The following is a 27,245-nucleotide window of genomic DNA, read 5'->3' as shown; positions in this document are numbered from 1 at the left end:
GTATTCTAAAGGGCGATGTTGTGTTCCTCAATAGAATTTGATGTATGATTAATGATGATCTAATGACGACGACACTTGACCTTGGAAAAAAAAAACAAGTTGCGCAGCCTTTGCTATTGCTTTTGAGAGATTTATTTGCATTGTGATAGTAAATAAATGAGGATAATAATGTATGAAGAACATTATTTGAGTAGGACAATCGTGCACATTGTTAATCTCGCGAATTACGTCAATTCCGCTATGAACGCTTCGCTAAGGTCAAAACTACGAAACTAATTCAAGGGACCTCATCAAAAGTAAGTATTCTCAAGGGTCGCTTGCATTTAAGAAGATAACAATCTATACAAGAATGTTTATCCAAAAAATCCCAATTCTCAGAAAGAAATAAAATTGGATCATTTGCAACCTATTTTTGCAATCCTCATTCCAAGGCGAACCTCCTATCCTATCATCTCACAATGATCTATTGAACATTTCGTGTTTCTATAGGTGTCAATTGGGTTTATGCAAACTGATGATGGTGCTTTGGGGAGACTTATAAACCGCGGATAGATATATGTGGGTTTGCCAAATCAATGATTTCTATGTTGGTACAAATAGATATATAAATGCTAGAGATAATTCATGGGTAATGGATATGCATTTGCTTTACGAAATGACCAGATCATGACTGAATCAGCATCATCAGACAAAATCTCCTTGAGCCGTTCGCAATCACTTGCGGCTTATTGATCTAAAAGTCCATCGTATTTATTTTACGGGAAAGCCATAGTTAGTGAGAGAAGTGTACTAGGCGATATTATTGAAGTTGGCGATGAATATCTAGCTGCTGTGAGATGCGATGCAATCTATATTAAAGAGTCTTCGTGCGTTGATATTTTTGATCTAGAGTATGATATTCCTTGCTGGCTGAGTTTTGTCAACCTTTGGCCTTTCTTCACAAATCGTTCTTGGAAAATTAGACAAATTCTCTTTGGCGGCCGAATTTGAGTTTTGATATTTCATAGCAGCTTTGATTTTAACTTGTTTTAATTTTTTTTCGCCATACTCTCCTCGGTGGACTGGGAAAACTCTTCAAAAAATGATCTGATACATCAATACAATCTGATTTATCAGGATTGCAAACGACTCTTGTGGGACTATGGACTATCATCATGGAATGTTTTGATCAACTGCTGTCTTTTTTCATCATACTTGAGAAAACCGGAAGAAGAATCAAAACGTGTCATTTTAGATGAATCTTCCCTATTGGTTGAAATGGTGAAAGTAGGAGAACTAAGGCGAAACGACGTCTTACAAAAGAGTTGTGAAATCACCAACCCATACGCCGCAATCAATCCCCCAAGATTGAGAGATGACTTCGCTTCAAAAATCGGTTACTCATCATACAACCGCTCGCTTATCTGAGGCTTTGATGCGAAGGTATCTTGCGTTTGGTTAAACATCATGATAGCGATGACTGCGATATATTGTAGATAATCGACAGACTGTCATAGGTTCTTCTCTTCTTTTTGCCTTGAAGCTTTCCAGAAGTATGTAAATATTTTAGAAGCTAAGAACTTATATCTACATGGTATATAATATTCAGTCACTATATTTCGTTTCGTTCAATGGGACTTGGCCTCTGTAAAATCATCAGCTTTTATCAGTAATATTGCTTTACTGAGCGTTGTATACAGTGGAATAGTGCTGAAATGAAGCTCTTAGTCTACTCTTACACTATTCGCTATATAATCTATACTCAAGAGGAACGAAATAAAGGAGGTGGTATAGGGAGGTAGTATACTATGGGGTATGTCAAATCCAGAAGAGGAATATTCCAAGATAATGGATCCACGATTAACGAAAATTTAATCAAAAAAATCGCCAACTCGCGAACGTAGAATTGATGTCTTTTGGGTCCACAATGACTTGGTCAAATGAAGAAGGTCCGGTTGTACGCCATCCAGCGTTGGGATTTGTAAGGCTCTTCTCCAATTTTTTAGATTTTCCCAACAACTTTATTTTCAAATCTGTTGAATGTCTTGAATTCTCAGTTGCTTTCTTAGATTTTCTAAAGATTGAAGTAATGACACTTTTGAAGAAAGTAAAGAGTGGGAAATCAAGAATCCTAGTTTAGATAAAAAGGACCAATTAGAATACTAGGCGGGATATCAACTCATGAAATATATTATGTTACTATTCGAAGTTATCATCGTATGATATATCATTACTCAGGAAGTCATTCATTGGGATAATCACTTAACAGATGGATGTTACTTGTCATTATGTATACCAAGAAACTACCTAGTATATATTCTCAACATTTCGCTCATCTGAGGTTTCAAGGCGCACTGCAGCTAGCCGCGCTCAACAAGGTGCCCCTATCTTTATTCCTGGAATTGAGATCCCCCGCATGTATCAGTTGTCATTCAACTCGCGGTGTTACTACACTCGTTTCTGATGTCAGGGTCCTTTCGGTTTGGCTATTTGATTTGATAACTTATTCGGGGTCAATTCGATACATTAGGATATACGAGAGCCACAAAAAGGGTGATTATTAAATCTTTTTCCCGGGTAGAGGGCATTCTGATATTAAAAGTAAGTGCTCGCTTGATAATAGTTATATGCCGGACCACTTTCTTTTAAGTGTTCATTGTTGCAATATCGTTGAATTCATAGTATTTCGATGAATCATAATTTCTCTTGGTAAGTTCCTGCTTCCCGCCTTTTCAGACAATTCCATCGCAATTTTTCCCAAGAGAAAGTCTTGCAGCGACTGATTTTCAGAGAAACAGGTTTGTTTCGTCTCAAAGTCATCGATTTTATTAGTCAAGAAACTATGAAAGATAGACTACAATGACAAAACCTCAATCGAAAATATTGCTGCTAGCCAATGCAGTCGCAAGATACCCAAAGAAATAGATATCTGTTGAGGCTCCTCTGGATTTGGCCCTACTAGTAACGAAAATGTCTTTGGCGCAACCATCAACGAGACCGGTGTACTTAAATACGTTGTGCACAATCGGAACACACAAGGTGTTGTTCTAAAGTGCCCTCTCCCTAGTACACAACAGCATCGTGGCATTTTGTTGTCAGAAGCCCGCATTAGATGCTATCTTCACCTCAGACCATTGAGTGCCATGGAGCGAAGGGAAGATGTTAAAGTCGGAAATAAATATCGAGCTTTCAGGTGTAGATGATCTCAGGGCCATTCAGGAAGCTTAAGAAACGGTTCATAAATTTGAATCTATGGCTTACCAAGAAGCCAATATGACCACGGTCACTCCAGTCATATCGCGCCAGGACAAAATTTATCAAGCCTCGAACTCTTTCGAGAATACTCGGCACAAGGCAAGATTCCGTCAATCTTGAGAGACATCAAAAAAAGAGAAATCGATCATAAAAAGAAAAATCTGGATTGTCTATCATCAATTTCAGGAAGTGGAAAATCGGCTGCTATTTCATTCTTTGCTAATGCAACAACCTTACTCATTGCTTTGCTGTCAAATTCAATCCCTGCTGCTTCTTCCACCCAGATATCCTCGATTAATATACCAACGTCATCGGCAAGTCAAACGCATATTTTACATGATGCAGCTAACTCCAACAGTACATCCGGCTCACTTGTATGCCCTGGAGTGGTTTCACTTCTACGAGCGTCCCAACTCAAAGCCCAACGCCAACATTAGATGATAGTCTACGATGAGATTGAGTATTCGAAGAGATATAACGGTATGTTTTAGGGTAAGCATGTTTCATGACCCAGCATTATACAAATAGATGGCGACGATTATCTCAAGCGTTATGTTTTAACAAAAGTGAGTCCGTTTTAAAAGAGAACTTAAATGGTTGGGATATGATGCTTGTGTTGAAAATAAATGTGTATCATCTTTTCACAACCTAATAGTCGGAAGTTGCTTCAGAGAATGAGAACATTCTATAAGGTTGATCTTCTTATATAATCTATCTCATCTCACTTTATGTGAAAATGCTCAATTCTGTAGTAAGAAAGCTTCAAGGAACGAGGCTATCAACTTCGAACTACGGTTTGTAAACTTCGTCATATTGAAAATACGTGACTCATTTTTGTTAGGAGATGCTGTACCTATGTCTAATGACTAAACGCCAAGCAAACAGAGCAACTGATTAATTCAGTAGCGAAAGAAAACAAGCGATACCTGCCTAACGACATATTTATGCAAAAAATTAATTATCATACCGATGATACTCACCAGAAAAATATCAAATCCATACATTACAAACACGAGTATCGAATTGGATATTGAAATACAATCTCAAAATCTATTCTTACAACAGACGCATCGTAAATGTCATTGAAACATAAAGACTATCGAGATAGAATAACCGCATTTACAGGCACATCTTCCGAAACGTACCTTTGTTCCTCAATCTCATCACCTGTCCACTCACCAATAAGACAAACAAAAGATAGAGAAGCAAATCGAAGAATACGTATATACAAGCCAACTTTCAAAACGATTAGAACCAAAAAAATGATATTCTATCTAACTCTCCCTTGCCCAACAATAATTTTGTTGAGAATCAACTCATCTATACTCGTAAAAGACTAGCTGCTATCACTCTTATTTGAAGGCTTGTAGTATTCAGCCGAGATTAGGGCCTAAGGCGGCTGCTTGCAGATACGCAGTTACTCTTTCAGCTACATATAGATTAATACGAAAGTTTCCGTTAAAGTAGCTTTTTAATTCAAGTTTTACTCTTACTTTAAAACTAAGCATGAAGGAGATTTATTCTTAAAATAATTCTAATACTGAGAAGAGCATCTAAGTACAGCGTCGAATTAGGGGATGCCCTTCAAGATTTGAGAAGAAATCGAAGTAGATGGTCTTTCATCCTGACATGGGCTGAAATTTGGTATGCAGGCAAGCGAGACTAATAAGCTAGCATCTATCATTATTTCGCGATTAGCCTATCACACCTTTCCATCAAATATATTCAGGACCAATGAATAATTGACCGGTTTGCACGGCCAGACAGTAGGGATTAGCAAATGCAAATTGTTTCATCACATCTTTTCTACTCTCCTCTTCTTTTCCCCTCTTTTCATTTTATTCTCAAGTTTTTCAATCGTTCAATTTCCAGAATCATCTTAAGCAATTGTACAAAGGCTCATCAACAACCAACCCTAAGGTTCATTTTGGCATCAGAGTTACTCGCGAACTTCTCTGTGAGTTTTTTTTCCTGCGGACAACTTCATAATAACACTTTATCGTGTATTTCATTATCTCTCTTTTGCTCATAAGTATGAACTTTGTGCATAGCCTCTGAAGAATACTATCATCAATAGTCAGCCTGTGTACTATCGCATCAATTACTTGCGTTAATCATTATTCAACTTGTGTATGTGTATACCCGTTTGTTCGTAGGACACATCGGTGTTTAGAATTACACTTTGAATCTCAGCAAACAGCGTTGTCTCGTGTCTGTTTGTACAATTTGAACTGAATGTCGAGAATTCAAGTTTTGAATCGATGCTAATGCCATTCATTCATAGCATACTGAGATCATATACCCGCCAAAAGATGAACGATCGACCGAAAGAGGATGGACAAATCGCAAAATCAATGGCAATGAAAAGTGATACTCTCCAAAGTATTACGAGTGTTCCTCCTGTTATCAATTTACCCAAGCCTTCTCAAACTACTTCCGGTTCTAGTAACATCAAGTCTACTGATATTTATTCAGATTCTGATGACGAACTTAACGAAGATAAAGAGGTAGAGGAAAGATCTGCCAGACACGGCACGGCTGAGGAAGTGATCACGGTCTCATCTTACCCGAAACGAAATCGTCCATCGGTTAACTATGACGAAGGCATCTGGAGCATCAAAATACCCGGTCCAAAGCGAACTAAGCTAACTCCCACAAATTCGGTCTCAAAATTCCGTGGTGTCATTGTTGGTACTTGGAAGGACTCAGAGCAACTTGACGACCACGACAAACATATCGTCCATGGATTTATCGATGATCGAGAACGACTTCGGTTCAGGATCTACGGAACAAATCGTCAACACAGCAAGTCTCTGGCTATTTCTCCAGGAGCTTACGGCTGCTGGGTCAAATTCCAAAAGATCGCCTTTGATCCTTATCTAAATACAAAGACTCCCGATCAAATCAAAGACTACGTCATTTTCAAGTCACAAGAAAATCAAAAACAATCAGATGGGCTTTCGCGTGAATCCCATGACTTTGACGATGATGTTTCTGCTAAAGTCAATGACATTCAAACATCGCCTAAACCAGAAATTCTTCTTGGATTTTGGGCGGACTCAAACCAGGTGAATAAAAAAGACAAACACGCAGTATTTGGTACCGTTACCAATGGCAATCGTAAATTCAGGTTCATGATTCGAAAATCTACTCGTGATGGGCGTTTCGTGTTAGGCAATTTTCCGCTGGGCATTGGAAACTATCAAACCCGATACGAAAAGATTGTGCTTGAGGAGCATTTGTCTAAGCTGAAGCGCCCGGAAGTTGAACAGTATATTCTTATTCGTCAAAGAGAAATACTGGAAGGTGGTGATCGTGATTCGCGCAGCCAGCAACTCAACGCAGTCAGACTGGCCAAGGTTGCTGTGGCATCACGATATCCGTCAGATCGAAACGGCTCTAGCTACGATGTTTCCAATCCCGATCCCGAAATTGAACAATCTATCAGACACCGGGAGATATCGAGAGGAAAGATAGCAGATGGAAAGCAGCCGCCACATCCGCAGCGAGCAAATAATATTTCTGTCGACTGTACTCTGGGAGACCAATCTGCCCCCCAAAGAAAATCGTCGGCTGAGCGACAACTCGCAAAGTCGATGACCAAATTGAACAAAACATGGGAAGCTCAACAGGAAGCGAAGACTCAGCAGCCAGTCACCTCTACACGTCCAGAGCCTTCTGCGAGTAGCAGCTCTTTGTCTAACGATAATGTCAAGATACACGATGACATCAAATACACGAGAAGACAGAATGGTATATTCGAGGGGAAACATGTTGGACCCCCACAGCTTTTGAATATAGATGGAGAAGATTACGTCGAGTATCGAGTGTTGACAAAGCCGACCACTTTTTGAATCAAGATTGGTGACTAGCAAGTACTCCTCTATACATGGCTGGAGGCTGACAGATTTTGAAATTGTCGTTTCCTCAATGATTTGGATTCCTGTTTTCGTTAAAATCATTCTCTTTGGATTGGATTCTCCTTTCACATGTGATCTCTTCGATCCTAAACTAATATAACTTCAACAAAACATCTTCTTATACAAGGACGTCTCCAGCTTCGGAATTCTTTAGGTGTGCAAGGGGGTTTATTATTTGATTCTATTTGTTGAGAAATTAGTCTCAAAATATTGTTATCGGGATCAGAATAATCAAAAATGAATTTCATCAAAGTCAACTCTCTAAATGTCTATCATGATACAGAAGTCTTTCTTCAATCTCTGATGGTGTTGCTAGAACATATGAATTCATGTGGAGTGGAGATAGCAAAGATACGTGCGATGAGTTGATAGGCGTAGGCGAAGCATGTATAACAAAACTTGTCTTCTTCACCAAGAATTAGTTTAAACAAGAATAGCCCGGTTCTTACACCTACGAAGTCAGGGGAATTTGTCTAGAAAACAGGATATCCAAAAAGTACTTCTACAAAACAAAATACATGTGATAGTTCCATCAATTGATTTCTACACTGCAAGTCAAAAGTTTGAACAAGAAGATTAAACTAAGTTATGAAGAACTCAAAATAGAGTTTAAAATAGAGATCAGATTAGATATAAAGTGTATTATAACCAGTATAGGCAATAATATTTCCCGTAATTCGTATACGGGTTAGTTTGATAATACGTATCGATTTTTTTCGAAATACATACGTATATAATATAGAATTCAATACTACTAAAGATATTCAATATTATCCTAATATTAAATACTACTAATAAAATACAGGAATACAAATCTCTTATTAATATTAAATAAGCCAAAATATACGGATTTAAGGTTATCTTTAGATTTTATAAAAACCATTAATATTATCGAATATTTTAATCTTTTTGATATCTTTAAATATAAATATCGATATTATTATATTATTTTCACGAATTTAAACATTTTGAAAATATTCTTTCACTTATCTAGACTTTATTGAGATTAATTTTAATTTTTAAGTTTTTATATTTCAATTCTACCATATATCTTCGTATATACCCGTTTAAGTAATATATACAGCAATAAGTTTATATTTCTCCAACACATACTATCTATCATATCAAAAGCTTCATACGCGCCACCGTTTTACTATAGTATACTATTGCCTACACTGATTATAACTTTGCAAGCAAATGCGTCTATCTGAATGGATTACCCGAAGTTTCTATTAAAGCAGACGAATCTCTGTACAGGAATTAAAGGAACTTCGATATCATAGCTAATTTGTCAAGAAGAAATGCCGCAATTACTACAAGAATGGAGATAGATAGGCCTCTAAGATATAGACAATTCTATAGGAATCCTATACAGCTTTATTGTATCCGCACCACTAGAATCGATCTCCTGAGTTCAAGTGAGGAAAACGATGTGATAGATATATGGACAATACAAACATGTATTACCACTCCGTTCACCTGCTGACTATTGCATACAACGTATAAATTATCTATTATAACAATATACCTAAACAAACATCATCGCTTCCCTAAAAATACTCCAAGACGTTGATCAGCAGATTTACCGACAAAATGAGCTCCTCAGCATGGTTACAAAATTGCCCCAATATCTCCACACAAACAAGAAACCGGAGATGAATCAACGAAAGAGGTCGATACATTATCCACTGCTGCGATAATAGACGATTGTACATGTGAAAGATGGAACATTGAAATCTTAGGAAATGGTGAACAAATCAATGACGTCATAGGCAGATTGTGCTAGAAAGGCGAGAGAAATGAAGCGATTTGATAACACTAGTGCTTAATAGATGAACACTCGAGCGATGAGTATTGTAAGAGTGTTTTTGATCACTCAAGTTGAGTTCTTGAGGCACATTAAGATATGATAAGATACTATCATTTACATGTAATTTAGATGATCCATTCAAAAGATTCACTTGCTCCTGCAGCGATAGCATCTATATAGCATAGAAAGTTCAGAAAGTTCCCAGCTGCCACGCGACACTTATACATTGACTATGCTGCTTGAATGAATGTCATGGATAGTTGAATAATCTTTCCATGTGAACAAGCATTTATCATTTTGAAGTAGGTACCTCCCTGGTTCCTCCCCATTCCCATTTTCAATTTGATTCGCCAACTCCCCACGCGCCTTCCTTTTATCCAAGTTCACTCAAGGTTATTCAAACCTTCTTTCTTGTATCTTTACTACAATAATCAATCTTGAAACTACAAAAATCTTTGCTCATGTCAACAAATGTGAAGACGACGCAGAATCATCGTTATACACAGTATCATTTTTCACACGCAAGAAGGTAGGTTCACCTAATCTCTGTATATCAATCCACAAGAGCCATACAGTCAACAAGCGTATGAACTTGATCAAACCGTACGAGAGTGAATATAAAGATGCTAGTGCATCTTGTTACACAAGACTTGACTCAATGACCGTACTATCGTTCGATAATCCCAAGAGAAATTAACTTGGTTCGGTCATCTTCCTTTATATATTAATAGCTACATCAAGCTATTTGTTTGTTCAAAAGACTTCACATGTGTTCACTCTATTCCACATCTGATGTTAACAAAGTCAAATTTGCAACCAGATTCTCGCAACCCATTCATCTAATATTGAACAAATATTTTTCAAGTTTGTCAAATACCAGCAAATATGGATAGTGTGAGTTTAACCCTTTATCCTTAAGAAAGTATTAAAACTGATAGGTTTGAAGGATGCTGTTATGGCTGAACGAGATGGCATTATCGAATTTCGAACTGTAGTGAATGATGGAAGTCCAGAGAATTTTGTCCTTCTCACAAAATTTCAACAAGTAGTTCGAAAGGGACTGGCGGAGATGAACACAGCGTATATCGCCAGAACAGTTCTTGATGCAAGCCACAAAACTCTAGTCATGATACAGAAATCGCAGAGACCAATCAATGAAAAATTGAAAGGGGGCATTGTTCAAACTTTTGAAAAATTGGAGACTGTCATTGGTGGGGTTTGTTATCGTGTTTTCGAGAACCGTGGGTTTGTCGAAATGGTTTACGTTGTTGTTAGTGCGAACAAACAGGGAGGGGGGTATGGGGCGCACATGATGAATCATTTCAAAGACGAGATCAAATACTCTTATAAGGAAACAGTGATGGAAATTCTCGGATATGCCGATCTTACTGCTGTTGGTTTCTTCCAGAGGCAAGGCTTTACCAAAGACATTCAGTTGGAAGAACGCAAATGGGCGGGTGTCATAAAGGACTATATCAAATCGGAACTTATGCAGTGCACCTTGCTCCCAAGAATGCGCTATGTCGAAGCGGCTCGAATGCTTCGTAAGCAGAAAGAATACTTGATCGCCACAATGGCTGCCAACAACAAAAGCAAGGTTCTACATCATCCTCCCGCGCAATGGGCTCGAGGAATTGTTGGCCCAATCGACCCTTACACTGTTCCTGGCATTCGTCAATCTGGCTGGGCACCAGAAATGGACGAACTATCACGCGAGAAAGAACCGACACCCCTCCTCAATCCACTCCAGGATTTCTTAAATCATTTGAAGCAGGGGAAGCATGCCTGGCCTTTCCTCGAACCTGTTGATGTGAAGCAAGTCGAAGACTATTATACAGTAGTCAAGCATCCGATGGATTTGCAGACCATGCAGCAAAAGCTAGATGAGGGTCTATACGATACACCCAAAGCTTTCGTGGAAGATGTCAAGTTGATCATCAAAAACTGCAGACAGTACAATAAGCCAAACACATCCTTTTGTAAGAATGTGACTAAGCTAGAGAGGGAAATGAAGGCTTTCATAAAGAGTGTGCCAGAATGGAGGAAATCTAAACTTATATAAGTTGAATCGAATTCATCTTCTCTTATCGAGCGACTGCTTTTCACACACTTGCAGAAATCGAAAGATGTCAGTTGATGGAAGTTCCTTTGAACCACCCCACGTCTCCAAAAGGCGTTAGAGCATCCGCGTAAACAGCGAGCTATTAAAGCCATCGAAGAGTAATCGAGTCTTCGCTGGCATCGCGAGGAATTAGCTATCTCTTTTCCATAGTAGACACATACAGTAGCAAGTTCTCAAAGCGAATGCAAAAATACAATGGCTTTTCCAAACAATGCAATTATGAGATTCTCATCCATCATGTGGAAGACGAAGCTGACGTTAGAGGTTGGGCTCTTGAAGTGTCTCGTTTTGGACGTGTTTAGTCTTATTTTTTTTTAACTTCCTTAATCCCCTTAGGCTTAGAAAATGTAATCTAATTTCTCGATTATCTCATTGTTATCGTGCATATTCCGATTTACTTTACTGCATCTCGAGGTTCCGTCTCAAAATTCGTACAGGAATGAAAAGACGAAAATGTAGCCTTCTCTCCAAGTACATTAGTGACTCCAACAGATCTTGTAGATTTGATAACAGCCATCTGCTTCACTTACAATACAAATGCTTGCTTGCTTCCCTTTCGACAAGATTCCCAACCGTAAGATGAAGTGTTTTCTTGGGCTTGTGGAAGAATATGATTCCATGTTGCGAAATCTGTTATTGTTCAACGGAGGAAGAAAGAGAGAAATAGCCTGAGCTGATCAAACGTTCCTCAACGAATTCTGGAATCTGAGATGGGATGAAGGGCCACTGAGCGAATTAGCGGCAAGCCACCTTTTCCAGCCACCACATCTCGCTGCTTTAATCATAGGACGTCGCATCAAATACCTACTTATTAGACAGTGAAAAAATCACATACACATACTACCTGGGTATTCATTTTATTATTCTCTGTATATTCCCTGAAAACATCTAATGACGTCTTGATTATCATCCAGGAGATTGCGCCGATTATTATGTAGAACCCCTTCTCCAAGCTCGCCACAACTCCAAGTTCAGCTTTAGTTACAAGCTTGATACCGCTACTCTGCAAAACAACATACAACTACTTAATCCTCACTACTTACTTACAATCGTTCATTCACGAGGTCTGAGATGGTGGCACTACATCAGCATCCTCATCAGCCCTATCGTCGTGATCCTTTGGTCTGTTCCAAGTGCGAATGTGTCCTAGTTCGTGATTAGCTCAGTGATCCTACAAAGCATGGTCCTGAAGATAAGCGTATGAAGAGAAGACATACCAATTTTATCGCTAGTAATAATATGCTCTTCCGTAAATGCCAAAGAACACAGTGGATCATCAGCAACAATTTTCGTGCACACGGCGGGTAAAATAGAAATCTTGGCTCTTGGTTCTACTGGATGATCTATTGTGGCCTCTGATCGGCCCTCGGCGTAGGAAAGGTTTGAGTTTGAGCGAAATCGACCGGCAGTCGCTGTTGTGCCCTGCGTTTCAACCCTTGAAAGGGAGCTTGGCATTCGGGAAGATATACTACCTCTTTGACGAACAGAGGCCTGATTTTTGCGTTAGTCAACATATGCTCCATGAGCCACTGACAATATGAAAGAGTGAGGGCTTACGGCTTTAGGACGATGCAACATTCCAACACTGAAATCCCATAATAGGAGTTTACCATCTTCGCCCACACTACCGAAACGATAATTTCGGTCGTCGCAACGCCATGGATCAAAGGCTACATCTGTTACCCAAGATGTATGACCAGTGCAGCGAGCTATGATGGCAGAATCTGCCATTGACCATATAGATACGAGATCATCCTGACCGCCAGAAAGGACATACTTGCCATCAGGTGACCAGCAAACGCAAGTCAAGCCACCAAAATAGCTGTTGTAAATATCGAGTAGTCTAAGCGAATTAGTATTGAAAATGTGATGAGATGGGATTTGCTTACTGCTCTTTCAAATAGTCAATAACTCGCAAAGTACCATTTTCTGACACGACAGCCAAATGTCTGTTGTCAGGCGAGAAAGCGAAACTGTTGATGGGCTGGTTGGAAAGCTTCCAAAATGAAACTGGATTGAACTTTTGATTTTTTGAATGCACTGATTTATCGATCTGAAGTTTGGCTTTTGGCATGGAAGTTGGGTCCAGATTTTCTTCACTTGGTACACTGCCATTGCCATTGGGTCCGGCCTCTTCTGGCACGAAAGCTGCATCATCTTTCTCCTTGTCGTAAGCAACCAAAGAGCCGTCCATATGAGATGCTAGAAATAGATTCTCGGAACCAGGAATCCACCTGATTTGTGTGACGGGCGTTGAATTTATAACACACTGACGTTGTTAGAATTTCGTATAGACTCCCTCAGGAATTAGTGCTTACATTTTTATTCAACCGTGAATATCTCTGGGTGAAAGGCTCAAACCAGATGATTTCGCCAGTGGAAAACCCCATTATAATATCTATATGGTTTGGACTTTTGGTGACCTGATTGACATCATGACAAAGGCAATGGGCCTTAGTGAACAGAATTTTGAGTAATTGACCTTGCTGTTGTGATCATGAGCATTTGATACTCTAGGATATCCAATGATCGCGACAGAACTTACTTTGTTTGGAGAAGACAAATCCAGCCACTGAAAAGCTCTATTAATATTGGCGAACCCAAAGTACCCATCAATTGGACGATCTTGTAGCCTCTTGACCACATTTTCATTGACAATACATCGTGAAATAAATGAAGAATTACTCTTCAAAATACCACTCTTTGGTTTGCGACGTTTCCCAGTATCTTTAGTCGTCAACGACAACAATGAATTTCCCTCCCCAAACGCCGGTGCGGACCCTATGGATGTAGCAGCTCTCGCACTGCCATTGACCGAAGTTCCTCCACCATCACTACTCCCAGGTGCCTCCGAAGAATTACGATTCTCATATGGGTGTTCTTGTATACTGGATTGAGCCAATCCCGTCCGGGAACTTTTGTTGGTATCGAGCTTGTATAAAGGAGACGCGTAAGGTTTCGTGCTGAATGATAGGAGAGAAAGTTTGGTTCCAGCAGTTGCAGCTTGCGGTGTCGTAGATAATGGATTTGGGTTCATGACTGGAGTGTCGGATGGATGATGAGGGGGTGTCGCAAGATGCAGGTCATCCTGCAGCAGGTATGTCCCTATAAAAATGATCTCAGCATTGAGTGCCTGGAATCCTGCAAATGGGACCTCACCTTCGCCGGCAAGCAATTGGAGCCCCTCGGGATGCTTAAGCAGATTATTTGTCTCTACCATTGGCATAGCCATTCCATTTTGAACAGCGAGATTGTACGCTGCCTGCGATGGATACCGCGGCGGTGGTGGTAACACACTATGTTCATCGTTAGCCATGCGACACAATGCGACACCCATCGGTAATTTTGGCACGAGTTCATTTGCTGTACTCTGGATAAATTCGAATGCGACACTTACAACATGACGGCTATAGTATTTTGGAGCGAAAATCAGTGGACTAGAATCAAACTAATCTAAGGCTAAAGACTATGATGACGAGCTTGTAAGCCGAATGAGAAAGGAAGGTGTCAATAGTTGAGTTTCCTCACGAACAACCAGTTGAATGTTTGAAGATATTATTGGGGGCTGCAGGAACAAAAGTGTGGGGTAAGATGCTTGTATTGTCACCCTGAAGATCTGTTTAATGAAGGGATCGTGAGTGTGTGAATGATTGTACCAAAAGATCGGATGATTGTGTATATAAAACAGGTAGATGGTAGTCACGAAAAGTCCAATTCAATCCGTCGGAAATGTGGTAGAGATGGAATGGTGCAAGAGATTGGAAAGGCATTCCAAGCTTTATCTAAAGAGGACTTCATCCATTATCCTATGCCTATTATTACCTATTCATCAAGCATGGCACGGAGCATGTCAACGTCGCCATAAACCTAAATATTAAACGTGGAGAACGTATTCATCTCCTAGGACAGAAGTAGTGCTGATAGTCCGGAAAACAACCTCTCGGATCTGATTGTCCGAGTACCTGTACCTTCGTACGGAGTCTTTGAACAAACAATCAATCACATACACTCGTACAAGTAAGTTACACATTAATCAATCAACACTTATTGAGCCACGAGTTCTATTCCACCATCAAAAGAATACGACAAGCGCGAGTGCTGTATCTACACCGTATAGTGCTTGCCAGCTTGAGTACAGCGCCGACGGCGTGAAACAAGGATGAAAGTGTAACAGCCCAAGGCTACATATAAATATGGCTACAGGTTAGCTATCATACCTCCCTCTAGAAGCTTTCTACATTCTTCAATCTATGCTGACTGCTATGGATATACTAGTACGGATATGTGTCTGCGGGGACGATGGGACTGGGAAATCGAGTCTCATCACATCACTAGTTAAAGATGTATTTGTTACGAACAAAATTCAATCAGTTCTTCCTCAGATCACCATTCCTCCAAGCATTGGAACTCCCGAAAATGTTACCACAACAATTGTCGATACCTCTGCAGAACCCCAAGAACGCAATACACTACGGAAAGAAATAAGAAAATCAAATGTTATCCTCTTGGTATACTCGGATCATTACAGCTATGAGAGAGTGGCTCTATTTTGGATGCCATACTTCCGCTCGTTGGGTGTGAATGTGCCGGTAGTACTATGCGCCAATAAATCGGACTCGACTACAAATGGGAACACAGCACAAGTGGTAGAGGATGAGATGTTACCAGTTATGGCAGAGTTCAAGGAGATAGATTCATGCATACGGACGAGTGCTAGGGAACATCACAATGTCAATGAGGTGTTCTTCCTTTGTCAAAAAGCTGTTACACATCCAATTGCACCACTTTTTGACTCCAAGGAGGGAATTTTGAAACCTGCGTGTGTTGCAGCTCTAAATAGGATATTTTATTTGAACGACAAAGATCAGGATGGATACTTGAATGATCAAGAAATGCAGGACTTTCAAGTCAAGTGTTTTGAAAAGCCATTGGCTCCAACTGATCTCGAAAACATAAAGATCTCAATCAGTAGAGCTTCCCCAAGTTCTAATATGGAGAGGGGCATTGATCAAAAAGGGTTCATTCAGCTCAACAAGATATTTGCGGAGAAGGGTAGGCACGAGACTATATGGATTATTTTACGGAAATATCATTACACAGATAGTCTAAGTTTGAAAGATAGTTTCCTTCATCCTAAATTAGATATACCAGAATTTGCTTCTGCAGAACTCAGTCCCGCTGGTTATCGATTTTTCGTCGATCTCTTTCTATTATTCGACAAAGACAACGATGGAGGTCTAAACGACAACGAATTAAATGCCCTATTCGCACCTACTCCCGGTCTACCATCACACTGGCTCGAATCAAACTTCCCAGCTTCTACAGTCCGCAATGAAGCTGGCCACATAACCCTTCAAGGTTGGCTTGCACAATGGTCTATGACCACATTTGTCAGCCCCGCCACTACTCTCTCATACATAGCCTACCTTGGTTTTGAACCCACCCCTGGGAAACCCTCCACAACCACCGCTCTGAAAATTACCAAACCTCGCAAAAGACGTCGCCGACCTGTTCGTACCGAGCGCAACGTAGTTCTTTGCTATGTTCTCGGTGCCTCTTCGTCGGGTAAATCTTCCATTCTCGACGCCTTCCTCAATCGTCCCTTCGATCACCTCTACCGCCCCACTATCAAGCCCCGTGTCGCGGTCAACAGCGTCGAACTACCCGGAGGTAAGCAATGTTATCTAATACTCGAAGAACTCGGCCAACTCGAACCCGCCATCCTCGAAAACCAAGCCAAACTCGACGCCTGCGATCTCCTCTGCTACGCCTACGATTCCTCCGACCCAGACTCTTTCTCCCATATCATCAACCTCCATAAAAAGTACCCCGCCCTCTCATCTCTCCCCTCCATCTGCACAGCCCTCAAAGCAGACCTCGACAAAACAACCCAGAGATGCGAAAAACAACCAGATGAATATGCTCACCTCATGAATATGAATGCACCAGTGCATGTAAGTGTCACGTGGCATAGTATCAGCGAGCTCTTCGTTACATTAGCAGAAGCCGCAACGGATCCATCGAAAGCTTTTCCGAAGAGTGAGGAGGAAGCACCAGATAGAACGGGAGTATGGATTGCTCTTGGAGCTACGGCCTGTGCGCTTGTGGCAGCGGGCATGATTTGGAGGAGGACCTGGTATGTTGGGTAGAGAGATGGGGATCGGGATCGAGATGGTGGGACCTTGAAGGCTGAGACGTGGAAAATTATCTTCTCTGGGCTGAACGAGAATCTTGGAAGGATAAAAAGAATAGGTACGATATAGAGCAGGGAAAACGTGTTAAAGCTAGTTATGTGTAGCAAGCTCGCGAGAATAAATGATACCCAATCCAGTTCAGCTCAATCGAGTCGATGTCATGAAATATTTTGGAAAGGGGAGCGGAGACCATTGGGCCTTTTTTAAGATTAAAAAATAAAAACGCCTATCCTTCGCAGTGCCAGTACCCACCCAAAGGTCGAAAAGAAAGTAAGCTGTCTCATGTTGAAATCACTGTAGTAGAAAATTCAAAATACCATGACAGTCATACACATCAGTCACCTTCATCCTCACATTCTCATTCATAATTCATTCTGTGCCATTGTATGATTATCTTAATCTTACAAAAATGTATGTATTATGCATGCATGCAAGTTCATCTCTGGTATTTCTTTGCCTCTCTCCTTTTCACCACCATCTTCGCCTACTTCAGCTGGAGCTTTCAAAATCTTAGGCTCTCTCACTCCCCCTCAATCTAACCGCCTGTCCATATTTCTGCAATTTGGTAATCAGCTGATCACCTTGCTTGACAACATCATTGTATTGCTTATTCTTGTCGTCGGGCCTGTTGGTTTCGATGATGCCCTTGCCAGTGACGCGGTCAATGGTACATGGGATACGGTCTGCAGCAATAAATTTCGCCAAGTCACTATTGGAGGGGTGTGATGTTAGTTAATTCCATTAATAAAGTCAAGTGAGACTAGTAATTTGGGGGGGGGGGGGAGTAGTGAAAGGAGGATTGAAAACATACCGATCAAGGAAATCTACTGAAACACCGAAATCATTTGCCATGCTCTCGAGACCTACAACTCGGTAACTTTGAAGAAGTTGTTGGTAGGCTCTCAAACGCATTTCTCTGACAAACCAACCACGGTGCTCATAGAGGTAACGATCTTGAGTAAGGAAGTTGACTTCGACAGCAGCGAGGGCCCCGAAGAATGAACGGTAGCTACCTGTGTATAGACTTGAAACGAGTTGAGCCAAAGGAGAGAAATCGAGTGCTGCCTCTGCTTCTTGAACATCTGTGCCTGTGCCGAGGGTGGTGAGGTTTACTGCGGTTTTGGTAGCGGTAGGAGTTGCTGATGTAATATCTTGCATCTCTTCATCAGCACCAGGACCGGCGGAGATAGCTCCTGACAATGCTAAAAGTTTATCTTCTCCATCTCCAAGAATGGCTTTGATTTCTGGGGCATCGACGACTTTGGATTTGAAGTCAACGCGTTTGAGTGAGACTGAGCCGGCGAGAACCGAGTATACGACGAGGGATGAGTATGAGCAGAGTTCGTAACTGGTGAAAGTGGAGAGACTGTCTAAGAGGAGTGGTGCGGCGAGGTTGTATGACCTGACAGTCAAAAGGTAGAGTCCAGTGTATGCCTTTAATCTATTTCGACGATCCCAGTCTCCACCACTTTCTACTAAAGCCTTTGCGCGGTCAACGTGCTTCTTGACTAATAACTTGTCGCCGTAGAATAATCCCATGCGAATAATGGCGAGGACGAGATCAATCTTAGTTCCCAAAACACCAGTTTTTTCGAATATTTCTTCGTACGCAGCAATTGCACGGTCCTATTAATTCTCTGCATTAAAACCAATACGCACCCTCGCCATAGATTTACATACCTTGTCTCCAACTCTAGCCCAAAACTCTGCCCGCTTTCCTCTTGCAGCTTGTACTTCAGTATCTCCAGCCTTTTCAGCTGCTTCTTCCTCTTCCTTCTTGAACCCCTCCAGCTCCTCTTCATTTTCCTTTGTTAATTTTTGATACAAAGCTTCATCCCACGGTAAATCGACTTTTGGTATTGAGTTCTTGCTCGCCACCAATCCAGCCGCACTTGGCTTTCTACCAACACTGCTCGATGTATTTGAGGAAGTCACTCCAGCATCGTTCAAAATACCATCCTGTGGATGTGCCAAGTATCTGTAAAGAGGAGCCATCTTATGTTCGGCAATTGCATCTTGAAGGCTTTTCAAAGATGTTTGTTGGGTTGCTTTGGCAGCGGATGGGTTTGTAATGGTGAAGATGTGTTGGGCGATTGGGAGGAGAGGATACTTTGCGTATTGAGGATCGGAACCCATCTTGACAGATATATTGTGATATGAGATGGACAATGAGTATAGAGAGGGGAGTCGATTTTGTGATTTGATACGTTTTGGAAGAAGGAAAAGGTTTAGTTGTTGCTATGCGATTTGTATTTACCTATGAAGCTCTGAGCTACTTTTGGTATTCCAGGCACTAGTGTGAACGCGAGGCCGGCAAGGCTAAATTCTGGCCGCCCGTCATTTTTGGATCCTGGTGGTCTGTCTTACCTCTAAGCTTACCTACAATCTTTGTTCTCGACCTTCCTTTCCTTTCTTCAATAAAACACGAATCTCAAACACAAGAGTACAACAATTTAGAAATTAATATTCTTATTAGTTTCAAGTCAAAAAATCTTTCACACAATCTACAAAAACTTGACTTTTGTTAAAGTTGCTATTCAAGATGACGGCTGATGATAGTGGCCCTGAGGAACAACCTCAGCCTTTCAATGCTACAAAACTCGAAGCCGCAAAGAAACGCAAAAGATCAAGTTCACCTACGAAAGGCGCAAAGCGTGTCGCGAGATCACCATCTCCTTCTGATGTCTATAAGAGTCGTAGGTCACCATCGCCTGTCCGAAAACAAAAGCGTCCTGGTCAACGAGCACGAATTGGTGATTCCGAGCGCAAAGCAATCCGACAAAAACAAATTGAACGTGAAAGAGAAATCGAATCAGCCGTAGCTGCTCAAGGAATTCATAATGCGGTCAGAGAACATTATAATGCAGTTCCACAACGAGGCAGAGAATGGCGTAAGACGGACAGCAAGATTAAGGGCTTGAGAAGCTTTAACAATTGGGTCAAGAGCACGATCATCCAGAAATTCTCACCAAATGAAGATTATACCCCAGGAGCGCAAGAACGTGGATCGCGTGGAGATTATCAATTTGCCGAAGGACCAGATCCAAGTCAAGAAAAGGGTCTGTTGGTTCTCGATATCGGTTGTGGTAAAGGTGGTGATTTGGGAAAATGGCAACAGGCACCTCAAAAAGTGGAATTATATGTTGGATTAGATCCAGCGGATATCTCAATTGATCAAGCCAAGGAACGATATCGTGAAATGAAAAGTCGCGGCGGAGGGTGGGGTGGCAGAGGCCGAGGTGGATACAATAGACAACCAGCTCGAATTTTCCACGGAGAATTCTTCACTCAAGACTGCTTCGGAGAATCAATTGAACGAATTCCTATTATTCGAGATGTCGGTTTTGATAGCTCCGGAGGACCCGGAAGATTTGGTGGCGGTGGGTTCGACGTGGTCAGCATGATGTTTTGTTTACATTACGCATTCGAGAACGAGGCAAAGGCTAGAACCATGTTGAAGAATGTCTCAGGCGCATTAAAGAAAGGTGGTAGGCTAATTGGATGTATTCCTAACTCCCACGTCATATCGGATAAAATTGAGAAGTTTCACACTGGAGTTGCCGCAAAAGCAAAAGCGCTAGAGAATGGCGATGGTGAGAAGGCTGAGGAGAAGGTGGAAGATAACGCTGAGGATGGAGAAATAGAAGAGGGCGAAGCTGAAGATACAGCTCATTGGGGAAATGAGGTTTACCAGGTCCGATTTCCAGGCAAAACTCCTACCGATGGTGTCTTTAAGCCACCTTTTGGATGGAAGTATAACTTTTTCCTCCACGAGGCCGTCGAAGAAGTTCCCGAATATGTCGTACCATGGGAGGCGTTCCGTGCGATTGCGGAAGATTATAACCTCGAACTGCAGTATCAAAAGCCATTCAATCAAATCTGGGATACGGAGAAGGACGATGATGTCTTAGGTCCTCTGAGTGAGCGTATGAATGTCAGGGAAAGGGGCCATGGAAAGCTTCTTGTCAGTGACGAGGAAATGGAAGCTGCTAGCTTCTATGTGGGCTTTTGCTTCTACAAGGTTTAAGCTCCTGTACCTCGAAGGTTTCAGGTCCTGCGTTAGATAATGCAGATGCATCAGCGTGGAGTCGGTTGAACACCCCTTGGGTCGACAGCATTGGGGTTTTGGAGCATCATTGGGATTTCGCGGGGACTTGTTTCATTCATTTAGTTGTGCTCATGTGCATGGGATTTGGAACGAAAGGAGTATTCAAATATGGGGCTGAGCTAATAGTAGATATCATGCAATGGTTTGCCAATGACAGACACATATTCAATGAATTTTCACGGTATCCTTCTCCAATTATCTCGGGTTCTATTTATGTGCCATTCTAGAAATACAGAAAACATGAAGCCGGCCCCAACATTTGAACATCTTGACTACTGATATATATATGCATGTCGGTATCAGATATTCAACACCTTCCACATTGTGTGATGGTATAGAACATAATCGGCCTAAGCTGACAGTCCGAATGTTACCATTTGCCCCGAAAGATTTTTCATTCGATAGGTAAGTAGGAAGAATTGCATAATCTGCTTGCGTGCATGGTTATCTCTGTGAGATGATGCAGATTTATGTCTTGTGTTTCGACTTTTTGACATCTAGAATCGAGACTCAAAGCTAGACTGACAGCTAGAAGTGCTTTTAACACCTCATCTTGTCACAACGTTTGTTACTCTGTAGATATTCCCAATAAGCAGCAGATGTGGAGCACGGGTAGATCATACCCAACCTCTAACCTTAGTTATCAAAGCTCTTATCAGGGTCTTTTTTGAAACTCGACCTGTTTTTTTCAGACCCGTGTTTTCTTCCAGAATTGTTGGTGTTGTATGGTATTCTCTCAATACCAAAGTCATTCACTCTTTACCTACCTACCCCTTCATTATCGATCGCTTCATTCCGCTCGGATAATAACATCCATCTTGACTCCCAGCTGAAGAAAGCCATCGCCGTTTTAACACATCACCACTATATCGTCTTTTATATCTGGACGATATAGTATTACCTTGGAAGTTTGAGTTCCCTAATCGGCTACACTTACCTCATATATCTTCTACTATCAAGAATAGTATCTACACTACACTATACCACACGACACTACACAATGGCTTCTATCAACGCGTCATTGGGCACTGGCGCGAGAAGATGTATCGGTAGTAGACAGTATATATCTACGGGCAGATCTCCACGACAACATGGGACGAATGTATTTCGATTGACAAGATCCATTGCTGCTGCAGGTACGTTGTTTGCACATTTTCATTTGAGTTCTCTGCGTCGTTCATATATAATTTCCAATTGAGTCAGAGAAAAAAAAAAAGATTCATGACCGGGATGATTCCGAACATCGGCGTTGACATTGGAGCTCTGAGTCTCTGACTTACCCTGACTCAAACGGCGTCAATCCCCATCGTCCCTCTCTCCGGGATTATGTGGGATGACCTTATCCAACCACACACACAAGTGACACAACCAATACAGAAAACGGTGGGGGCAATTATCGTCCGTACCCCATTTTCCCCTACCTTGAGTCCTTCACATTATCTGGAGGGGAGGATAAGTTTACCGTTCGACTATTTTTCATTGATCATGCGATGACTTGATGTACATAAATTAAACCATTTGTCTAACCATCATTTACCTCATCATAGATTCTCTCCATTCCCGCTCACTACTACAACCCCGAATTAGAACCATGTCTACCACTACCACTCTCCGCAGTTTGAACGTCAACAACATCAACCCTCATGTCAAAGAAGCCAAGTATGCCGTCCGTGGAGCCCTCGCGGTCAAATCAGAAGAATACAGAGCCAAGCTTGCAAAGGGTGATAAGGACCTTCCATTCAATACAGTCATAAGTGCCAACATTGGAAACCCGCAACAGTTGGATCAGCAACCTATTACTTTCTTCAGACAAGTCTTGAGTTTACTTGAGTACCCACCGTTATTGGAGAAGGAAGATGTATTGTTAAATGGCTTGGGCTACAAGAAGGATGTCATAGAGAGAGCGAAGTGGTTATTGAAGGAAGTTGGAAGCGTGGGTGCTTATAGTGCTAGTGCTGGTGCGACGGGAATCAAAAACAGTGTGGCGAGATTTATTGAGAGTATGTTCTCTACTGTTTGCTATTCGCATGGCTGGCATGGCTAACCTCTTTCCAGATCGAGATGGATTCCCCGCAGATCCAAAGGACATCTACCTCTCCGCCGGTGCCTCCGCTGGAGTTAACACCCTCCTCCACATAATCTGTGCCGGTCCCAACACAGGTGTTTTAGTACCCATCCCACAATATCCTTTATATACCGCCTCCCTCTCCGTCCTCAATGCAAAATGCGTCCCCTATTACCTCGACGAAGCTCGCAACTGGGGTACAGACCTCCAGGCCATAAAAGATGCATATGCCGCCGCTGTCAAGGAAGGAACCGATGTCCGCGCCATCGTCATTATCAATCCAGGTAACCCAACCGGTGCAAGTCTTCCACCTCAAGATATCGAAGCAGTCATCAAATTCGCCGCCGAGAAAAAATTGGTTGTGATGGCTGATGAAGTATACCAAACCAACGTCTTCAAGGGAAAATTCCACTCTTTTAAACAAATCCTCCGCGATCTCCAATCCAAGACTCCTGAGAAATACGACAATGTCGAACTCGCTTCTCTGCACAGTATTTCAAAGGGTATGGTTGGCGAATGTGGACATCGAGGTGGATATTTCGAATTGTGTGGTTTCGATCCAGAAGTCGTAGAACAGATATACAAATTCGTCAGTATCAGTTTATGCGCACCAGTTATCGGACAGTGTCTCGTCGAACTCATGGTCAATCCTCCAAAACAAGGCGAACCATCCTACGAACTCTATAAGCAAGAATACGATGGCATCTTTTCTGGACTCCAAAAACGCGCAACAGCTCTCTATGAAGCATTCAAGCAAATGGAAGGTGTAGAATGTCAAGAACCGCAAGGAAGCATGTATCTATTTCCTACAATCCATATCCCAGAAAAGGCGGTAGAGGCTGCGAAGAAAGAGGGTATGGGCCCAGATGAGTATTATTGTCATAAATTACTTGAGGCCACGGGTGTCTGTGTAGTGCCTGGAAGTGGTTTCGGTCAAAGAGAAAATACGCTGCATTTCAGAACGACATTTTTGGCGCCAGGTACAGAATGGGTTGGTAGAATTATAAAGTTCCACGAGGGATTTATGGGAGAGTTCAGATAGAGGGTTATTGCTAGATTGGAGTGTGTAGAGAATGAGAGAGAGGTAGAGAGTATGGAGTATGTAATGCAATTGCAAAGATGGGGAAAGGGAGAATTCACTCCACTGAATCAATAGATGAATATCTAGCAGGCTGTAAAAGAGCATTCCTTGAGGACAGTGCTTGAGACGATTGGGTAAATACATCATGATAGGAGAAAATGAGGGAACAGGATGACAAGAAAATAAACGAATTTATGAAATTAATTATTTCTTATAACGTAACGTATGGGGAACTCGGACATATGGGGAACTCGGACACTTTTTCAATTATTCTACACGCGATCTTGTTCTACGAGCCACACAATCCTCCAATTCCAATTCCGAATCACTTGAACTATTCTCTAGCTCTTCTTCTTCAATCTCTTCTTCTGATTCTTCAATTGGGCGTTTGCGTGGCCGTCCTCGTGGCTTTTTCTCCTTCGGTTTTTCCTCCGCCTCACGTACCATTTTCAATACTTCCTTAGTACTAAAGACAAATTGACCTTGTAATTTGACTCTTTTGCCTTTAGTTCTTTTCTTTCGAGTCTCAATTACCTCCTGAGCATCAGAGAGCTGTTTCCGAAGTAGGGCTATCTCAGCATTTTGAGATTCTACAAGCCTAGTCATTCTCTTGGCATATCGACGAGTTGGCGATGCAGGAGAACCACTGCTTGCTAGAGCTGTATTAAAGATCTGATTTGCTTGCCTTAGTTCTGTTCCATCTGGAGGAGAACTCCTGAGTATAGACAAGTCTAGGTCTTGATTGGGGGTTCTCATTTGTGGAGTAGAAGGTTGCTGGGAGGAGTTAAATGGTAATGAATCGAGTACTTTTCGTGGGGCAAAAGGTACTAAACCAGCTCCTCTCCAGCCAGCTTTAATATTAGAAGAATTCAATGCTTTTTTTCTAATATTTTGAAAGAGTTCTACCCATTCAGCTCTTTGGATTCGCTTTACACCAGCTCGAGAATATCGATCGACCTCTAAAGCATGATATCGTTTCATTGGCCCATACACCGCAATATCAAGTGGCTGAAGCAAGTGAGAGCAATGAGGAGGTAATATAAGTAAATCAATATCATTATCTATACAGAAAGCAATAAAGCTACCTGTAATATGGCTTGAATGGCCATCCATGATCAAAAGTCGAGGTCGGTCACCTGACACTTTCTTGGATTCTGGTTCGAAAACCCTTTTTAACCATTCTAATCCATGGCTATTTGAGGTCCATCCATTTGTACTAGTAGAGAACTGCCAGCTTTGAGGTGTGTCCTTTGGAATCCATGCAGAATTCGTATTCTGAGCCTTGAAAATGACCATAGGTGATAGAGCATTTCCAGCTGCATTGACACATTCAAATGCAGTTATCCATTCTTGCTTGCCAGCCGTAACTTTCCAATTCGATTTCTGAGTAGAATCGACTATAATGCGCGTACTTTGAGTACTTCCAACTCCAAATCCGGTTTCATCCATATTATACATATCATCTAATTCATACTTTCGCTCAATGAGACGCGTGCGAAACGCGTCAAACCAAGCCTGAATATTCTCCGGAGTTGCTTCTTTAGCCCGATTAGACTCTAATTGACGTGAATAGCATGTTTTAAGTTCTGGATGTCGTTTTTGGAATCTATAGATCCATTCGTGGCCTATAGGTGGAATTTCTGTCGAGGTAGGATTTCGAGATGACGCGACCCGAACGCGTCGAAGACGAATTTCGTCGGCCATTTCCTTCACCAACATAGGTGTAGCAGGGAATCCAGTGATGGTAAGTCGTGAAATCCATCGTACAAGAGTATTTTCTTCTGCGTTTGAAAGAATTTGAGCCATTTCGTGGGTTTGGGAACGTGTTTTCTTCCCAGCCAGCCTATCAGCTAGGGTAGACTTAGGGACTTCAAAATGCTCTGCAGCCTTTCTAATTGATTTAAATTCTTTCAATTGAAGTGAAATTATAGCCTTTTGAAGCTTCTCTTCAATTTGAGCAGATGTAGAAGGTGATTGGGTATGCATAATAAAAGTTATTGCGGTTTCAAGTTGGTGATGGGCTAAAAGTGTCCGAGTTCCCCATACGTTACGTTATATCTATTCATTTATTTATTTAAATTATATATCTATCTATCTAAATAAATATCTACCTACCCACCTTTTATTCACTTTTATTACTACTACTACCGCTAAAGTTACAATTACAATTATAATTACAGTTATAATTACAATTACAGTTGTAGTTGTCATTACTAATTGAGTAGATATATACCTTATAAACAAGAAGGGAGGAGGTATCAATATCATACTGTGTATATATGTATATATATATATATATATTGCGTAGCATAGTATAGTGTTATGGGAGCTGCCTCTAGGGTTATGTGGAAGTGTCTAGAGATCTCTCGAGGTGGTTTAGACTAGACTTCAAGTAGGAATTCAATAAGGTTGTAACTGGTTGCAATTCTCGTAATTATAGTAATAAAACTAATGATTGTTCTCTTGAGCACGAAGCTCTACATTATAATGAAACCCATTCCCTATATAGACCTTCGTACTGAAGTCGACCGATAAGTCGATTATCGTAAAGCCGATTTCGACAAGTCGGTTTCCTGATCATGTGATGTCCATCCTGTGACTGGTAATGATGCTATTGCTTATCTAATCTGTGCTCTTTAGCCGATTATCCCCTACAATGCTGTTTCTGTAGGTCCCAATATCAAGGCCTTAGGTTTATCTTATAATCCATG

At 41.3% G+C, this 27,245-nt stretch overlaps 7 protein-coding genes across 7 annotated transcripts; 5 read left to right on the top strand and 2 right to left on the bottom strand.

Annotated features, from left to right (window-relative positions):
• Positions 1-5,546: 5,546 nt before the first annotated feature.
• On the top strand, positions 5,547-7,088 carry EAF01_010887 (uncharacterized protein; the record flags this gene model as incomplete). The annotated part of the gene is made up of 1 exon (XM_038919144.1): positions 5,547-7,088. The coding sequence occupies one exon, from the start codon at positions 5,547-5,549 to the stop codon at positions 7,086-7,088; it is 1,542 nt and encodes a 513-aa protein (XP_038765427.1).
• Positions 7,089-9,849: 2,761 nt separating this feature from the next.
• EAF01_010886 (uncharacterized protein) lies at positions 9,850-11,026 on the top strand (the record flags this gene model as incomplete). The annotated part of the gene is made up of 2 exons (XM_038919143.1): positions 9,850-9,858; positions 9,911-11,026. 2 exons carry the CDS (start codon positions 9,850-9,852, stop codon positions 11,024-11,026), a joined length of 1,125 nt encoding a protein of 374 aa, XP_038765426.1.
• Positions 11,027-12,143: 1,117 nt separating this feature from the next.
• EAF01_010885 (uncharacterized protein) lies at positions 12,144-14,488 on the bottom strand (the record flags this gene model as incomplete). Its single annotated transcript, XM_038919142.1, has 8 exons — positions 12,144-12,232; positions 12,304-12,577; positions 12,644-12,929; positions 12,976-13,355; positions 13,405-13,572; positions 13,632-14,191; positions 14,246-14,382; positions 14,484-14,488. 8 exons carry the CDS (start codon positions 14,486-14,488, stop codon positions 12,144-12,146), a joined length of 1,899 nt encoding a protein of 632 aa, XP_038765425.1.
• Positions 14,489-15,279: 791 nt separating this feature from the next.
• On the top strand, positions 15,280-17,235 carry EAF01_010884 (uncharacterized protein; the record flags this gene model as incomplete). Its single annotated transcript, XM_038919141.1, has 2 exons — positions 15,280-15,289; positions 15,362-17,235. 2 exons carry the CDS (start codon positions 15,280-15,282, stop codon positions 17,233-17,235), a joined length of 1,884 nt encoding a protein of 627 aa, XP_038765424.1.
• Positions 17,236-17,790: 555 nt separating this feature from the next.
• EAF01_010883 (uncharacterized protein) lies at positions 17,791-19,416 on the bottom strand (the record flags this gene model as incomplete). Its single annotated transcript, XM_038919140.1, has 3 exons — positions 17,791-17,989; positions 18,092-18,906; positions 18,961-19,416. 3 exons carry the CDS (start codon positions 19,414-19,416, stop codon positions 17,791-17,793), a joined length of 1,470 nt encoding a protein of 489 aa, XP_038765423.1.
• A 406-nt stretch (positions 19,417-19,822) lies between these two features.
• On the top strand, positions 19,823-21,307 carry EAF01_010882 (uncharacterized protein; the record flags this gene model as incomplete). Its single annotated transcript, XM_038919139.1, has 1 exon — positions 19,823-21,307. The coding sequence occupies one exon, from the start codon at positions 19,823-19,825 to the stop codon at positions 21,305-21,307; it is 1,485 nt and encodes a 494-aa protein (XP_038765422.1).
• Positions 21,308-21,993: 686 nt separating this feature from the next.
• On the top strand, positions 21,994-24,917 carry EAF01_010881 (uncharacterized protein). Its single transcript, XM_038919138.1, has 3 exons — positions 21,994-22,524; positions 22,936-23,388; positions 23,444-24,917. Exons 1-3 carry the CDS (start codon positions 22,389-22,391, stop codon positions 24,493-24,495), a joined length of 1,641 nt encoding a protein of 546 aa, XP_038765421.1. The 5' UTR covers positions 21,994-22,388; the 3' UTR covers positions 24,496-24,917.
• Positions 24,918-27,245: the final 2,328 nt, after the last annotated feature.

Source organism: Botrytis porri (assembly GCF_014898465.1).
Source record: "Botrytis porri strain MUCL 3234 chromosome Unknown BPOR_018, whole genome shotgun sequence".
Lineage (NCBI taxonomy): Eukaryota > Fungi > Ascomycota > Leotiomycetes > Helotiales > Sclerotiniaceae > Botrytis > Botrytis porri.
The sequence above is the reverse complement of the archived record's forward strand: the minus strand, read 5'-3'. Positions and strand labels throughout refer to the sequence as shown.

Excerpts from the sequence above, each read along its gene's own strand:
- EAF01_010881 (XM_038919138.1), top strand. The coding sequence starts at position 22,389 with ATGGCTTCTATCAACGCGTCATTGGGCACTGGCGCGAGAAGATGTATC. Across the intron at positions 22,525-22,935 it reads AAGATCCATTGCTGCTGCAG|ATTCTCTCCATTCCCGCTCA; the intron begins GTACGTTGTTTG and ends ACCTCATCATAG. Across the intron at positions 23,389-23,443 it reads TGTGGCGAGATTTATTGAGA|ATCGAGATGGATTCCCCGCA; the intron begins GTATGTTCTCTA and ends ACCTCTTTCCAG.